The following is a 17,684-nucleotide window of genomic DNA, read 5'->3' as shown; positions in this document are numbered from 1 at the left end:
AAAACCGACACAAATTAGGGGGCCCAGGTATGTTTATATGAGGGTGGGGGGAGCCACAAGGCTGTGCTGAAACCCCCTACGTGTCTCTTGGTTTGTGCTATGTAGTGTACGCGGAGATGGACTGAGGTAGGAGATCGAGAACGGGAGGAGAAGGAGACGGGGTTGGGGATAGCTTACAAAGAAATAAAAGCTCTAAAATGAGGCCCCCTCACTCCTCCCTCCCAATCCTTCCCCCAGCAAGGAATATATTTACACAGAGAGAAGTTAAAAACTGAAATGAAATAGACATTCAACTTTCGTTATAATCTGGATACAAAAAAAAAAAAAAAAATAGAACACTCACAGGAATCAAGCAAATTCAAAATCATTAATAGCACCAGTGTCATAGAAAGGGTTAACCTCCCCCCCTCCCCCTCCCCCAACCCAGACTGCAGGGGTGTCCCACGGGAGGGGGCATGGAGTGTCTTTAGGAACAGGGATGGCTGTAGAGCAGGCCTGCACAACTCCAGTCCTCGAGGGCCGCAAACAGGCCAGGTTTTCAGGATATCCCTACTTCAGCACAGCTGGCTCAACTAGTAGCTCAGTATGACTGAGCCACTCATTGAGCCAGCTGAGCTGAAGTAGGGATATCCTGAAAACCTGGCCTGTTTGCGGCCCTCGAGGACTGGAGTTATGCAGGCCTGCTGTAGAGAAAGACCAAATGTAACAGGCATCTCTTACAGAACTGAGGAGGGGAGGGGATTAGTAAATTGGGCCGTGCTCAAATCATTCTGTGAAAAGTGGCTGCAATAAAATGACATACAAGCTAAAATCTTTACCGTTCACAGCATGAAACCGAGGAGGGGTGTTCATTTCAAAGGTGAAATATGATGTCACTCAAGGACCTTTAAATGCTAATGATAGAATTTAACCTTGTTTGATAGTTGCTGGGTTTACTGATGACATACTGAAGCAGCATTGCGAGCGTGGCTCTGTATAATGACAGTATAATGTCTTTATATTCTAAGAGAATATCTGAAATGCAACCTTTGCAAAGCTTTCTTATCCCCTTATGTCAATTAACTTGATCGGAATAACCACTGAAAAATAATTATTTAGGAAAAGAATCAATATATCAGATTTTTCCACAAGGAGGGAATAGCAACTGCCCACTTAAAAAAAATAGAAAATAACATACCCAGTAATTAGTCAGTGAAGAAAGACATAATATAGCGATGGTCTGATATATACCCCTCCTGCTATAAAGTAAAGTATCGCCAGCATAAAAGCCAAGATGATGATATGTACAAAATGCAGGGGTCTGTCAAACTATCCGCTATCTGAAACTTTGTTAAATGGAAGCAACAGAGGCTGCAACTGTGTCTGTTAATACCGTGTGCCCCTAACTCGGTCTATGTTGGAACATGCTGGGTTACTTCACATGCAAACAGTGAAAACCCTCGGTACTTAAATGACATCATCTAACCCTTGCCGTGTGGGAATCATGCTGTGCACGGGTAAAAAAATATTGACCGTCTAAAATATGAGTAAATCCTCTTTCCTGGTGCACCGGTCTGCCACAGAATGAGTGAAGCAGACGGGCCACGTTCTTTATGCGCAGTTCTGAGATGCCAGGACATTATAAACATGGTTACATGTGATCATGAAGGCGCCCCCGCTTCTGTTTGCCCTGCGTGCGCTGGCAGCCGCAGTGGATGGGTAAGTAAAACATTCTGCGCACCAGATCACTGCTGGCCTGGAAAAGGTTATTTTCTAACCCCCCCCCTCCCCCCGTTCCGGACCCTTCTATCGAGCAAATACACAAGCCCACCCCCCCCCCAGTTTTGTGGGGGTTCTGTGCTGTTAGGGCTAATACTGACGGTGTGGCAAAGCTACAGGGCAGGGGGCCCAGGCAGTTGGTTAGTGAGGAGGAAGGGAAGAGGGGCGTTTGTATTGAACCTTTTTATAAGGGAGCGTTTTGCTGCAAAAGCCCCTCCATTCCTAGCAGGCTGCAGAGTATCGCACCATAAACCCTGTTAGTGCCAGAGTTGCCTTCAGCGCATTGCTTTGGAGATCCCACTAGCACTGGAGTGGTTAGCTCTTGCTCGAGACCGTGTTAGTCCAGTGACTCCCTGTACTGGCAGAGGGAACTTGCTATGCATTGCTGTGCAGAGAGACCACCAAACCATTGTTCCTTTCACCCTTGTATAACTTCTCATTCTCTCTGAAGGGGGAAGCACAGCAAACGCGTGCGGCTGCCTTATCTACACACGAGTTGGGGGTGGGGAGGTTAGGTGGAATAGAATATAATTTCCAAACGTTGACCTCTCCCCGTCAGTTCAATATTCAGAGGGCAGAGAGTGGACAGTGTGTGGGGCAGACAGTCTGGGGTGGGTGAGTAATAAGGCACTTCACAGCCAAACGTGGGGGTTGTTGAGGAAGGAGGTGTATTTGTCCTCCCTCCTTTCTTCCCAGAGGTCCTGGCTTTAGGGCTTCTCAATGGAGGGGGTGTTGAAGCAGCCAGAGGGCAAGGTGCTCTTAATGTCCTCCAGGTTAGTGATGTCTCGGAGGATCTGGTCGATGTCTCGTTGATAGGAGACCAGAGCTGCATCCTGCAGCCGTGCAGACTCCTCCAGCTCTACCACCTTGCGGTCCAGATCGCTGTCACGGAGCTGGGACTTGGCATCATTCAGTGTCCTCTCCAGCTCATTGAGCTTCCCAACGTCCACAGAGTCCAGCTGACCTGTGATCCCAGCAGCCACATAGATTGGGGGGAAGAGAAAGAAACAGAATGCATTAGAGATAGAGCAAGAAAGACGGTAACATGCAAACGAGACTGAAAAAAGGGAAACGAATGGTAATGAGAGAGCCAGTGACACCATGAGAAAGACAGTGAAGAGACAGAACAGAAAATATAGAAAGTCAAGGTTGGAAATAAGGTCAGCGTGAGAGAGAATCAAATTAGAGAGGACATAGAGAAAAGCTCTGAGGCAGAGTGAGAGACACACACACACACACACACACACACACAGCTGTGTGGGAGGACGTCAGATAGACATTTACCAAGCTGGTTGAGTAGGTCATTGATCACGGACAGGACTCCGTTAACAGAGTTCTTTGCTTTCCGGGCATTATCTTCAGCTTCCTGCGCTGCCTGGGAGGCCTGAGGAAGGACGGTAGATATAAAATCGGGTTAGAGGTTGAAAAACAGAGGGGCCCCACCTGGCAGCTCACCACTTACTGCCTTCTCTCTGCAGGGGATAACATACCATCCCAGCCATCATCATGTCCTGGTCAGCCTCCGCCTGCTTCTTCTTCAGCTGGCTCTCTGCATCTTGCAGCTGTCGCAGCATCTCCTGCAGCTCCCCGTCCAAGTCAGTCACCTCCTTAAAGGTATCGTCAGCCTCTTCCCGGGCTGTGGCAGCGTTCTGTGCATAGGAGAGAACATTCACACCACACAGACACGTGAGCTATGACTGGAACACCCAGTAATAGAGGCACTGACCACAGGCATTAAATCACACCCAGACACGAACTATAGACACAGAATTAAAGATGCAATGATGCAATACCTCGCACCCTCGTTTGAATTTATTTTTTTGGGCCAATGTTAGGTTCCAGTAAACAATGTTATGCTCTGTACAGTGGCTCTGCTTCAACAAATAATGGTATTTCTGCTTTAGTAGGACTGCACCTTAAACAGAAACTTTATTTAGGACAGCAATGCATTGCCATGTGTTTTAATAGCAACAATTAAAGCAGCAGAACAGGCTGCATTGCGATTAATTATTATTAGTATTTTTTTTTTTTTATTACAGACTTGATGCAAGGGGTCTCCAGAGCTGAACGGTGTTATTTTCAGCTCTGGGGACCCCCTAGTTCCAGAGATATTTAGATTCGTAGGGATGCTGGTATCAGGCAGAGAAACATGTGCCTAACATAATGGCGGCTTTAAATGTCCCACGGGCCAATAGGAAGTTGTGATGTCAACCATTGCGGCTACCTATTTGTCCTCTTTACCGGGACATTTAATCTTCACAGGGATACCGGCGCCCCCTACAGAAGTATCTCTGGAAGCAGGGGGGCCCCGGAGCTGAAATGAATGCAGTTCCGCACTGAAGACCCCCTGCATCAAACCGGTCATAAAAAAAAAAAATTGCAATGCAGCCCGTTTTGCTGCTTAAATAGCAACAATTAAGATACCTGCAGAGTTACCCACCAGGAAAGTTGTATTTTAAGTGCTCATATTTATATATTGAAAATATTGTATGAACAAAAGAAGCATTGCAGGTCCGTGCAGCACAGTACTTAATGTCTTGTATACCCGAGCCATCCTACAGAGGAGCATCCTTATCGCTGCCCTGAATCCCACTGCCCTACAAACGTATAGATCCAATATTCCTGCATCCAAATGGTGCACAGCTCTCAGACATGAGCTGCTCTTAACTTCCCATCGCTGAAGGTAGCGAGTTCTCTCATACGCGTTAATTAGTGTTCACTTTCTTGCCAGCGCAAGTCTTTCCCATAGAAAAGGTTTGCTGGCTTTCTGTACTTTTTATTTGCAACCTTGCATTGCATTTTTCAGAAACGGAATAACAGTTGTTGCTGTGACAGGACGACGCAGACACAGCGGCTAATCGGATAACGAGTACGTTGTATGATTAACTCATTTCTGAGCATAAACAGATTTGTGCACAGTAAGGAGAAATGTACTTTCATCATTGTAATAAAGATTATATAGGCAGACGTATGTAGCAAGAAGTAATATGTTGTGTGTGTAACACTGACACACTGACACACTGACACACTGACACACTGACACACTGATGAAAGAAGGGCACTATCGGATTTTCAAATCAAGAGATTTATTCAGCCACACTTGGTCATGGTCCTGCTTGGCTGAATAAATCGATCTTGAATTAAAAATCCGGTACTGCCCTTCTTTCATTGTCTACACCAGGGGCGCTCAATTCCAGTTTTCAGCCCCACCTTCCCACCCCCCCCAACAGGTCAGGTTTTCAGGATATCCCAGCTTCAGCACAGGTGGCTCAATCAGTCCCTGCTTCAGCACCGGCAGTACAGTCTTTGACCGAGCCGCCTGTGCTGAAGATGGGATATCCTCAAAAACAGCCCTGTTGGGTGGGCTTGAGGTGCCGGAGTTGAGCACCCCTGGTCTACATGGTTTAGACAGCTGCAGGACGCCCATGGGTTTGGAGCACCGGTATTTATACAAATAATCTGTTTTGCTCTTTTTGGACTGCTACTATATCATTTTTTGTCTATATGTATATATGCATCAGTCTAACCCAGTAACCTTTAAACTTGGCAAGCTTTTTCTTTTTTTTTAAAGATTGAGCACAAACTGCATGATCATAGTTATTCAAACCTCCGGGAACAGTGAGCGGAGATCATTTCTAACGGCACAGATCCCTGTGGAAACCTGTGCACTCCTTATCCACGTACGTGGATGTCTCTGCTCCCCACTGTATAGTAATACAGGTGAGAGGTTTCATATGACTGCACGGAGTTCGTCATTTCCAGGGATATGCGAGCACATTGTCTGTCACCACTAGGGATGGCTGCAGTAATTTGGAGCCCTAGATCAGGGGTGCTCAACTCCGATCCTCAAGCCCCCTAACAGGTCAGGTTTTCAAGATATCACAGCTTCAGCAAAGGTGGCTCAATCACCTGTGCTGAAGCGGGGACTGATTGAGTCACCTGTGCTGAAGCATGGTTATCCTGAAAACCTTACATGTTGGGGGGGGGGCGGCTTAAGGACTGGAGTTGAGAACCCTTGTCATTGATGACATTATATAGCAGTGGTAGCCAACTCCAGTCCTCAAGGGCCACCAACAGGTCAGGTTGAAGCTATCCCTGCTTCAGCAAAGGGGGCCCAATCAGCAGCTCAGTCTTCGACTGCACTACCTGTGCTGGCGCAGGGATATCCTGAACACTGACATGTTGGTGGCCCTTGAGGACTGGAGTTCGCCTCCCCTGATATTTACCTATGTACATCATAAGACGCATAGCGCCAATTCCAAGTTCTGAATCCCAGAGTCCCCGATATGGAAGGCGTTGGTATCCCCACACTCCGCTCACGTCACACAGATCTAGATGTGGCACTAATGCCTCCCTCCTTGTTACCTTCTGGACGGCATTAGCGATCTTCTCTGCCTCCTCGGCCTTGTTCTTTGCCCCCCGGGCATCGGCATTGGCGTTTCCCAGCGAGCTCTCTGCTTGGCGTGTTTTATTGTTGGCCTCGGCAATGGTCTGGTTGATGATGGGGATCTTGCGCAGAGCAGCCTCTGCTGCTGTTTTATTATCATTCACACGCTTGTCAAAATCTGAAAGGAAGGAGGGTCATTATCCCAATGTCCTGCCCTCCCCCCCCATCCCAAATATGGACACATGATGAGATTCACCAACTGAGAGGTTCACACATTTTGGTCATGTCTCTATGTTCATGTTAACCAGATACTTGTGCTTAATGTAGACCATTGTTTTTCAACCAGGGTTCCAAGGAACCCATGGGTTCCCCAGGCATCCACTGCAGTTTTCAGGTCATTTGAAAATTGTACTAAATACAGAAGAATTTACAATGCACCTGATCTCAGACGCGCTATTAGAGAGGGTTGGGGTTTCCTTACAATGCATCTGATGTCAGATGCGCTATTAGAGAGGGATGGGGTTCCTTACAATGCACCTGATGTCAGACGCGCTATTAGAGAGGGTTTGGGTTCCACCAAAATGTCACATTGGGTTACTTAACCAAAAAAAGATTGGAAACCACCGATGTAGATTCATAGACACAGCTCATGTACCCATATGCCCTAAACCTCCAGTTACCCAGTATAAGTAGTCCCCGAGGTAGCCTCTCACCTCTCAGGTTGTTCAGTATGTCACTGGCCTCCTGCAGTGTGGTACGTCCCTTCCTTGCTGCCTCCTCTGCCTGGGCTTTGGCAGCATCGGCTCGGGCCAGCAGCTGGTCAGCAGTCTAACGAAGGACAACCCCAACATGTTAGAGACAAGACGCAGTGAAGGGCTTTGCAGAATAAACCTGGTCTGCTGAATATGTCACTAGAGAAACTAAGGGCGATACCTACAAGTGATTTTGTTCAGCACGGCATAGTACTGAGCCTATTAATTATCCTACGGTCATGTTTTGCCCGGCTTCATGAACCTGGTAATAAAGGTAGCCACGAGTAACTCGAAAAGGAGCCAAAAAAAAAACAACCTACGCTCCACAACGACGGTCACCTCCCTCAACAAGGCAACAGTGACCTACAGACTAAAGGTCTCCCTTAGGAACCGAAGTAATCCAAGGTCCATTTGTGTCTCATCCTACAACAATATAGGGCCTTATTCTATATATTCCAAAGCGGCTGTTCTGGTTGTTTTCAGCAAAAAACAAAATCGGTTGACATCCACAGGGACTTTCAGACTATATAGAATTACCCCCTTAGTGTATTATTAGAGCAGCAGTGTGATACGCTTCAGTTAAAGAGGCAACGGTCAGGAAGTTCTTCAGGAATTAAGAGAAAGAAAAAGTTTCATACAAGCTCATGATGAAATACAGGCATACCCCGCTTTAAGTACACTCACTTTAAGTACACTCGCGAGTAAGTACATATCGCCCAATAGGCAAACAGCAGCTCACGCATGCGCCTGTCAGCACGTCCTGAACAGCAATACCAGCTCCCTACCTGTACCGAAGCTGTGCGCAAGCGGGGTGACTATAGAGCCTGTTACACATGCGTTATTTACATCAGTTATGCACGTATATGACGATTGCAGTACAGTACATGCATCGATAAGTGGGAAAAGGTAGTGCTTCACTTTAAGTACATTTTCGCTTTACATACATGCTCCGGTCCCATTGCGTACGTTAATGCGGGGTATGCCTGTACTGAAACTATACTTTATCAATGATGAGAAAATAGTCCAACATACCAAAATGAAATAGGCACGGTGTGTGGAAAATACCAACATCACTTACCCAGCAAAGCATTTATAATATGTAATAAAAAGGGAAATACGACAGGCGTAAGCTTATAGCGATCCATGTTAAAATTGATTAGAAGCATATGAGCAGTGTCACTTTATACGTGTCATTACCCAGAATCCCTGGCTGCAGTGGGAGCACTGTATGCTAAGAGATAATGGGGAAAGGCAGGGTTGCAGACCTGTCTCAGACATGCAAAATGTACCACAAGTGGTATTTTTATTTACTCATAAAAAGGGCAAATTGCAGAATAACCCCAACCCCATTGAAGTTCAAGTTATTCCCATTGTGCTGCCGTTTAGTTTATTTGAAACTTCGCTTTCCTTAATGCAGACAAATTAAAATAAGTGAAACACTGTTGATGCTGTCGGCTTTCCCAAACATCTGCTTTCTAAGGCGTTATTTCAGTCAAAACCTTTTCTAGTAAATAACACAGGAGAATCCTCGGTATAAAGATCGGTATAACATTAGTTGCACACTCCTCTTTTAAAACATAACACTAATAAGGTAGGGTTAAAACATGCATCGCTGCTGTATGAGGCCACGGCCATAGTGCAGGCGTGCGCTCCTGCTGCAGAGGTGATCCGTGGCCTGCGGGATTACTAAGATGCGAGTGACGGGGAGGCGTGGCCGTGATGTTACGAGGCCGGTTCCCCCTCATTGGCTGAACCGCCCACGTGACGCGTCCGTCGCACCAAAAGGCAAAAACCTTGTCTTCTGGAAATGCTGCGGCGCCAGATCGCGCACACTAGGGACGGCCTCATAGAGGAGCGGTCTTTTGTTCGCACCGCGCACACCATCACTATGGACGAGGCCTAATTAACAGTAATTATAAAGTATGAGAGTAGGGTATAAAAAGCAATGGAACAACCTAAATAAAGTCACCGATACCCACTGATTAGGGCAACCCGTTACTAGCTCCATTTACAGCTCGATAGCCCTAATTTGTGGAATTAACCACTCCAATTAAAAAAGGTATTTCGCTTTAAGCACATCAGAGAGTGTTCCATCACTGATCATTTAGAGCTTCCTTAAAACTTTATGTAGGTTGTTCCATTGCTTCTATACCCTACTCTCATACTTTCTAATTACAGTTTAAATTAAACAACATGCTTCATTAGGAAGCACATTCGCATGCGAAACGCGTCGAGGTTACGTCACTGCATCATACACGTCGGCACAGACGAATGCACCGACAGCTGCCTCTGGAGTTCCCTGGATTGCGGTTGGCCAGTGAGCCTGGTGCACGCGGCTTCAGAGGACAATCCATCCACGCATTGCGGGATCCTGTGGCGGAGCTCCGTCCACTGTTTTTGATTTATCAGCTGGAAAGGCACGGGGGAGACGCCGGGGAGCCCAGAACGGTCGGCACAGCTGGGGATCCAGTACCGGTACCAACCACCCACGAGGAAGTGGGGGCGGTGAGATTATCGCGACGTCAAGCTTTATTACACGGATTGTGTTACATGCCTTTTAAACTTTGCACACAATGAAAGTGCACTTCTTATTCTTTTTAATTCATAAAATACATATTTTCGATCTGCGCAATAGTCTCTTTTTCTTTTTACTGAGGTACCAACTCCTTGATACTCCAAAGAACAGATTGCCACGATTGTGATGTGCCCTAAATAACCTGCCAGCTTGTGAGTAGGCGCCACATAAGAGCCAAGATAATATATAATTTCCCTGGATTTAAAGCATCTGCACTTGTGCTTTTTTCTCTTTTATTGCATTTCTCCCATGCTCCCCTGGATTTTTTGAAGAAAACTTGAATCCCCAGGGACCTACGCGGACAGTCCCTACCAGCGGGTTTGAGCAGGGAGTTGCAATCATATATTTATTCTTTCACTGTGCGCTTGTCACACGATCTATTTTATAAAGTCACAAATAACACTAATATAATATTGTCACTTGAACATAACCCGCCATGATTTGAGTGTAGGAGCGCCTAATTATTTCACCTTATTGTTTACATATTATTCACCAGCAAGTCACAATTTTGCACTCACCACTATCACTAGCTTCGGCCATTTTTCTCACCCAGGTCTACTTGGTACAGCTTCATAGTTGATCCATCATCTCCTTCCAATTTTCCCCTTCATAGTAAACCCTTGTGCCCGTTTGGGAAGCCCCAGAGGAGATGCCTGACTATCGCTGCCCTGTATAGAGCGTAGGGATGATGGTGGGTGGCTGGCATGGAAGGAGCTGCAGACAGTGGCTGCAGTGTTGATGAGGATACTGACCTGCTGCTCGGTTTTGCCTTTGTCCAGCAGGTTTTTGACCTCCACCTCCCGGCCCCTCATGTCCTCGCGCAGTTCCTCATAGTCTCCCAGCTTAAGGTCGATTAGCCGGTCCAGCTCCTCTGCCTCCTTCTGGATCTTCTCGGCCTCGTTCTGGCACACAGGGAAGAAAGGGGTTAATGCGAAGATTTATAGGAAGGACATTGGGTTAAAGGTCATTCTGCGATTAGCAGAGCGTTGCTCCATTAACCCTCTATGCTGCCAGAGGCGCCCATGAAGCACAGCAGGGGTTAAATAACTTGAGTGCCTACAGAACATCTCTCCATTGACCTTTCCCTAGTACGATGCATGCAGAGCATTACTGTTCTAACCATCTCTCTCCCCCCCACTGTTCCAAAAGTAGCAGAGCATTGCACCAGTAACCCAAACCTGTCTAAGACCAGCAGAGCACGGTGTCATCAACCTACTGTAGAGTTTACAGAGCATCCATTACACCCTCACTGTCCAGACAATCTATATAAATCGCTCTATAAATCCCTCACAGTAACATCAAACTTCTGAAACCTGCAGCACATCGCTCCACAAACCGCTGCCCTCTGGGATCTGCAGAATGTTGCTCCACTACCTGAAAGTAACACTAAGAAAGCCTCCCCCACCTGCAACAATATTCTTCAAATAACCTTTAGCGGATGCCTATAGATCATTAACTCCACTAATCCCCGACACCCGGGCTCTTTAACGGACGGCCAGTGGGAACACGCAGCCCTTTGACTTTCTGCTCCTGTTCATTTCATACCAGTTGCTTAGGCAGCCAGGTGCAATTAACACCAACACTCGTTAGCCAAGGTAATATGGTACGGGTGTTATAAATGCTCGCAAAACATTGAAATATAGTACCTTAAATATATATCTAAAATGACATTACAATAAGCGTGTGGCCCTTCTACTTCTAAATGTTAACTAATCAGACCCGTTCTTGCCACACGACACCTGTTCTCCGTTCCCTGCACTGGCTGCCTGTAAAATGACGAATTTATTTCAAGATTGGCTTGTTGACACTCAGCCCAACATGACCAGGGTCCCAGCTATCTGAAAGAGCTTCTAGTTCCCTACACTCCCATTCTCTCACTTTGATCTGCAGATGAAGGACTCCTAACAGTTCCCAGAATCTCCTTAACTTTCATTGGGCTCCGAGCTTTTAGCCACGCTGTTCCCACTCTGGAACAATCTGCCTTGTAAAGTTCGAGAGGTCCCCTCTTTGCAAATCAGGTTCAAGACCTACCCATCTACCCAGGCATTTAATTAATTAACCACTACCTGTCCGGGATTTAATAGCTACAATACCATCCTGTATTGTATCTTTCCTTGTGTTTGGTCTCTTCTATAACCTTTGGAGAAGTAGCAGACTATAATCTTGTCCTGCGCCCCTGCAAAATGTCCCCATATTAACTCCTACGTATTTCCCTACAGACTATCACTCGAGTAACAGCGCCCGATACCAGCACAGGACCTCTCCTTTACCTGTAAAGCAGCAGTATTGATGGCAGGGATGCTGGTTAGGTTGGCATAGATTTGCAGTGCCAAGTTGCCAGCCTCCTCGGCCTCCGCGTGCACCTTGCCGGCCTGCTTCTCCAGCTCCCGGGAGATGTTCTTCGCCTGGGCATACCTGGGGGGGAGGGCGAGAGAAGAGGATGGCAGTTATAGCTTGATCTACCTATACCTGCACAGGGAGAACGGCTTCAAACACAGGTAACCCAATAAGGCAGCAGCCTCAACATCGTCAGCTCTATCTGAGCCACGCTGCTGCCAAAGGAGCAAACAGGAGTTAAAGGCGCAATATGCAGTAACTCAGTCATGATCACAGTAACATGGATGCAACTTCGCCTTCATTCGGCTTTAACTCCTAACTTGCCTCTAAAGTAAGCAATATGTATTGTGAACACACACATGTAATTTGTGTAGCATAAGAGGAGTGCACACGTGTGTAGGAGCAGAGATGCCTATGTAAGTGTATACATCAGAACAGGAATCAGTCAGAGTTGCTCAGATTCTGATGGGTTAATAGTGGATCTGGGCCGTGTTCTTGCCGCGCTGCAGCACTCACTTCCGGTTTAGTTCTTCAATCTCTGCCGCGGTCTGGGTCTCCGCAGCGAGGGTTTTCAGTAGCAAACGGTGCGCTTCGGTCGCTGTGTCATTGGCTTCCTTTGCGGTTTTCTCAATATCGCGCGCTTCCTGCATATGTCTGGTGAGGGAGAACAGAAACTGGTTGATGGGGAAAGCTGCACAATTATAGTATTGCCATCCCTCAAGTGCAAACAATCCCTGTGCTAGTGCCAGCTTCCCCCAGCGATGCCTAGTGCCAGCTTCCCCCAGCGATGCCTAGTGCCAGCTTCCCCCAGTGATGCCTAGTGCCAGCTTCCCCCCAGCGATGCCTAGTGCCAGCTTCCCCCAGTGATGCCTAGTGCCAGCTTCCCCCCAGCGATGCCTAGTGCCAGCTTCCCCCCCAGCGATGCCTAGTGCCAACTTCCCCCCCAGCGATGCCTAGTGCCAGCTTCCCCCCCAGCGATGCCCAGTGCCAGCTTCCCCCCCAGCGATGCCTAGTGCCAGCTTCCCCCCCAGCGATGCCTAGTGCCAGCTTCCCCCCCAGCGATGCTTAGTGCCAGCTTCCCCCCCAGCGATGCCCAGTGCCAGCTTCCCCCCAGCGATGCCTAGTGCCAGCTTCCCCCCAGCGATGCCTAGTGCCAGCTTCCCCCAGCGATGCCTAGTGCCAGCTTCCCCCCCAGCGATGCCTAGTGCCAGCTTCCCCCCCAGCGATGCCTAGTGCCAGCTTCCCCCAGCGATGCCTAGTGCCAGCTTCCCCCCAGCGATGCCTAGTGCCAGCTTCCCCCCAGCGATGCCTAGTGCCAGCTTCCCCCCAGCGATGCCTAGTGCCAGCTTCCCCCCCAGCGATGCCTAGTGCCAGCTTCCCCCCAGCGATGCCTAGTGCCAGCTTCCCCCCAGCGATGCCTAGTGCCAGCTTCCCCCCCAGCGATGCCTAGTGCCAGCTTCCCCCCCAGCGATGCCTAGTGCCAACTTCCCCCCCAGCGATGCCTAGTGCCAGCTTCCCCCCCAGCGATGCCTAGTGCCAGCTTCCCCCCCAGCGATGCCCAGTGCCAGCTTCCCCCAGCGATGCCTAGTGCCAGCTTCCCCCCCAGCGATGCCTAGTGCCAACTTCCCCCCCAGCGATGCCTAGTGCCAGCTTCCCCCCCAGCGATGCCTAGTGCCAGCTTCCCCCCAGCGATGCCCAGTGCCAGCTTCCCCCAGCGATGCCTAGTGCCAGCTTCCCCCCCAGCGATGCCCAGTGCCAGCTTCCCCCAGTGATGCCTAGTGCCAGCTTCCCCCCAGCGATGCCTAGTGCCAGCTTCCCCCCCAGCGATGCCTAGTGCCAACTTCCCCCCCAGCGATGCCTAGTGCCAGCTTCCCCCCCAGCGATGCCCAGTGCCAGCTTCCCCCCCAGCGATGCCTAGTGCCAGCTTCCCCCCCAGCGATGCCCAGTGCCAGCTTCCCCCCCAGCGATGCTTAGTGCCAGCTTCCCCCCCAGCGATGCCCAGTGCCAGCTTCCCCCCAGCGATGCCTAGTGCCAGCTTCCCCCCCAGCGATGCCTAGTGCCAGCTTCCCCCAGCGATGCCTAGTGCCAGCTTCCCCCCAGCGATGCCTAGTGCCAGCTTCCCCCCAGCGATGCCTAGTGCCAGCTTCCCCCCCAGCGATGCCTAGTGCCAGCTTCCCCCCAGCGATGCCTAGTGCCAGCTTCCCCCCAGCGATGCCTAGTGCCAGCTTCCCCCCCAGCGATGCCTAGTGCCAGCTTCCCCCCCAGCGATGCCTAGTGCCAACTTCCCCCCCAGCGATGCCTAGTGCCAGCTTCCCCCCCAGCGATGCCTAGTGCCAGCTTCCCCCCCAGCGATGCCCAGTGCCAGCTTCCCCCAGCGATGCCTAGTGCCAGCTTCCCCCCCAGCGATGCCTAGTGCCAACTTCCCCCCCAGCGATGCCTAGTGCCAGCTTCCCCCCCAGCGATGCCTAGTGCCAGCTTCCCCCCAGCGATGCCCAGTGCCAGCTTCCCCCAGCGATGCCTAGTGCCAGCTTCCCCCCCAGCGATGCCCAGTGCCAGCTTCCCCCAGCGATGCTTAGTGCCAGCTTCCCCCCAGCGATGCCTAGTGCCAGCTTCCCCCCCAGCGATGCCTAGTGCCAGCTTCCCCCCAGCGATGCCTAGTGCCAGCTTCCCCCCAGCGATGCCTAGTGCCAGCTTCCCCCCCAGCGATGCCTAGTGCCAGCTTCCCCCCCAGCGATGCCTAGTGCCAGCTTCCCCCCAGCGATGCCTAGTGCCAGCTTCCCCCCAGCGATGCCTAGTGCCAGCTTCCCCCCAGCGATGCCTAGTGCCAGCTTCCCCCCAGCGATGCCCAGTGCCAGCTTCCCCCCAGCGATGCCTAGTGCCAGCTTCCCCCAGCGATGCCTAGTGCCAGCTTCCCCCCAGCGATGCCTAGTGCCAACTTCCCCCCCAGCGATGCCTAGTGCCAGCTTCCCCCCCAGCGATGCCTAGTGCCAGCTTCCCCCCCAGCGATGCCTAGTGCCAACTTCCCCCCCAGCGATGCCTAGTGCCAGCTTCCCCCCCAGCGATGCCTAGTGCCAGCTTCCCCCCAGCGATGCCTAGTGCCAGCTTCCCCCCAGCGATGCCTAGTGCCAGCTTCCCCCCAGCGATGCCTAGTGCCAACTTCCCCCCCAGCGATGCCTAGTGCCAACTTCCCCCCCAGCGATGCCTAGTGCCAGCTTCCCCCCAGCGATGCCTAGTGCCAGCTTCCCCCCAGCGATGCCCAGTGCCAGCTTCCCCCCAGCGATGCCTAGTGCCAGCTTCCCCCCCAGCGATGCCTAGTGCCAGCTTCCCCCAGCGATGCCTAGTGCCAGCTTCCCCCCAGCGATGCCTAGTGCCAGCTTCCCCCCAGCGATGCCTAGTGCCAGCTTCCCCCCCAGCGATGCCTAATGCCAGCTTCCCCCCAGCGATGCCTAGTGCCAGCTTCCCCCCAGCGATGCCTAGTGCCAGCTTCCCCCCCAGCGATGCCTAGTGCCAGCTTCCCCCCAGCGATGCCTAGTGCCAGCTTCCCCCCCAGCGATGCCTAGTGCCAGCTTCCCCCCCAGCGATGCCTAGTGCCAGCTTCCCCCCCAGCGATGCCTAGTGCCAGCTTCCCCCCAGCGATGCCTAGTGCCAGCTTCCCCCCAGCGATGCCTAGTGCCAGCTTCCCCCCCAGCGATGCCTAGTGCCAGCTTCCCCCAGCGATGCCTAGTGCCAGCTTCCCCCCAGCGATGCCTAGTGCCAGCTTCCCCCCAGCGATGCCTAGTGCCAGCTTCCCCCCAGCGATGCCTAGTGCCAGCTTCCACCCCAGCGATGCCTAGTGCCAGCTTCCCCTCTCCTGGGATTGTACAGCGACAGTGTCGCCTTCCTACCAGCAAAAATGAAAGTGTCAGCTTCTACTTCCAGCAAGACCTGAAGAGCGGCGGCCTCTCCCCCTATATGGTGCCCAGAGATGGCCTCTCCCCATCTATGGTGCCCCGAGACGGCCTCCCCCCCCCCATCTATGGTGCCCCGAGATGGCCTCCCCCCCATCTATGGTGCCCCGAGACGGCCTCCCCCCCATCTATGGTGCCCAGTGAAAGGCTTTTCCCCAGTACTCCATGCAATGCCATGCCCCTAGCAATGTAATGTATTCCTCCCAGCAGTGCCCTGTCCCGGCTCTCTCACCTCTCCGCGAGTCTCTTCGCCTCCTCTGCCAGCAGTGTCATGTTATTGGGATCTCCGCTGGCCTCTGGTGGGGTGATGGACTGAAAGATATGGCAAAGCAGAAAATCAGGTGGAGCTCGGAGATTTGGGGACAGGACGACAGACACCAGAACCAAAACTCTATTCCAGCCACTCCAGGGAAAGGTCCCACTCTTGATGGACAAAGAAGGTCTACCCGCTCAAGCTGTGTTACAGTCGCAGTTAGGTGCATCAGGGGAATAATACAATAGCAAAGAGACACAAAATTCCCTGCAAAGAAAGAGGGAGCAAAGAGGCCAATTTGCATGCACCTATAACTGCATGAATGGTAGCAGTGTAGTATCTGGAGTTATTAAGATGACTCAAATACACATTTCTGATTATAGGTCCTACATGGACAACTGTGAGAAACAATGGTGGAGTGTATAGAGCAATCCTTATTGACCACTGTGTATAAAAACATGGTGTCATTCACACCGATCTGGTTATGTGTGAAGGTCAGGTCACAATGTGCTTCTGCTTGTACACACCTCCCACCAGACTGGTCAGCTTGAGCCCCGATACTCACCACATTGGCAATGGCCACCTTTGCCTTCTCGAGCTGCACACGTGCAGATTCAATGAGCGTCTCTGTGCTCTCCACGCGCTCTCGGGCATCTTGCGCCTGCTTGTCGGTGTCGCGGATCATGTCTCGGATGTTCTGCAGACGCTCCAGCTGGGAACTCAGTGTTGCATTGATCTCTCCCAGACGATCCAGCATTCCCTGATCTACGTCTAAGGGACAGAGGGCCCAGTTTGACCCAGGAACGGCAGCAGCAGAGGCAGGTCCCCCATGTACACACAATCTCTCAGGTCTTGCTAAAACAAGGATAGCAGGCACAGCAATTGTCCCAAGCTCCCTTTAAATACACACATACACTATATCAACCTTGTAAACAGGCTGCAAAAGGCCGCTCGGCCCCTTCCCTTCTCCCCTTCAAGATATACACATGCATGTGCACCGTCAGGCTTCACTTACCTTTGCTGCTCTGGGCATCCAGCAGCAGATCGCTCACAGCCTTCTCTGCCTCTCTGAGCCGCTCCTCAAAGCCCTGATCTGTCACCGTTTCATCTCCTGTTCCCAGGTTCTTCAGGAGCTCTTCCAGTTCCTGCAGCTTCTCCCGCTGCTCCATCGCCTGCGGACGGGGCAGTAGGTTAAAAAAAGATGCTCGCAAATAATGGCAATTTGGCCCACTAGTCCCGCAGACCGTGTATCTTCTATTTAATGGCACCAAGGTTTCTTTGTGTCTTATTACAAATATTTATGAACTGCATGATAAATGTTTAGTCTGCATCAAGCTTACATGTGTTAACTGTGACCAGCAGGTCATGTGTGTGCTGTACTGAAAGATTAGCAGTAGGTCCCTTCACTCACACACATTCTGGTTGGATAACTTTGATCAGGCAATGGAATTTGTCCCAACATATTAAAATAGGTTCTACCAATGTCTCTTCTACTATATAATTTTGGAAAGTTGTCTGTCTGTTCGCTATGCATTTGGACACCCCTTAAGATATCGTAACCACATTTTGCACGATGGTTCCTGAGATCAAGGAGCAGGTTTTTGTCTACGTTTGGATACAATTCACTGACGACATCACACAACACTCAAGCCACCACTTAATCTTGGTCACTCTG

General features: G+C 50.7%; 1 protein-coding gene across 1 annotated transcript in view; it reads right to left on the bottom strand.

Annotated features, from left to right (window-relative positions):
- Positions 1-637: 637 nt before the first annotated feature.
- LAMC1 (laminin subunit gamma 1) overlaps positions 638-17,684 on the bottom strand; it is an 81,838-nt gene continuing 64,791 nt past the window's right edge. The window contains exons 18-28 of the mRNA XM_075616572.1: positions 17,025-17,181; positions 16,575-16,780; positions 15,989-16,068; positions 12,326-12,463; positions 11,743-11,887; positions 10,225-10,374; positions 6,859-6,973; positions 6,124-6,323; positions 3,249-3,407; positions 3,043-3,142; positions 638-2,722 (exon numbers count right to left, since the gene is read on the bottom strand). Of these exons, the coding sequence (XP_075472687.1) occupies positions 2,466-2,722; positions 3,043-3,142; positions 3,249-3,407; positions 6,124-6,323; positions 6,859-6,973; positions 10,225-10,374; positions 11,743-11,887; positions 12,326-12,463; positions 15,989-16,068; positions 16,575-16,780; positions 17,025-17,181 (1,707 nt within the window). The 3' untranslated portion in view covers positions 638-2,465. The remainder of the gene's footprint in view (positions 2,723-3,042; positions 3,143-3,248; positions 3,408-6,123; positions 6,324-6,858; positions 6,974-10,224; positions 10,375-11,742; positions 11,888-12,325; positions 12,464-15,988; positions 16,069-16,574; positions 16,781-17,024; positions 17,182-17,684) is intronic.

Source organism: Ascaphus truei, chromosome 10 (assembly GCF_040206685.1).
Source record: "Ascaphus truei isolate aAscTru1 chromosome 10, aAscTru1.hap1, whole genome shotgun sequence".
NCBI classification, from domain to species: Eukaryota; Metazoa; Chordata; class Amphibia; order Anura; family Ascaphidae; genus Ascaphus; species Ascaphus truei.
Note: the sequence above shows the minus strand (reverse complement) of the source record. Positions and strands in the feature narration are given on the sequence as shown.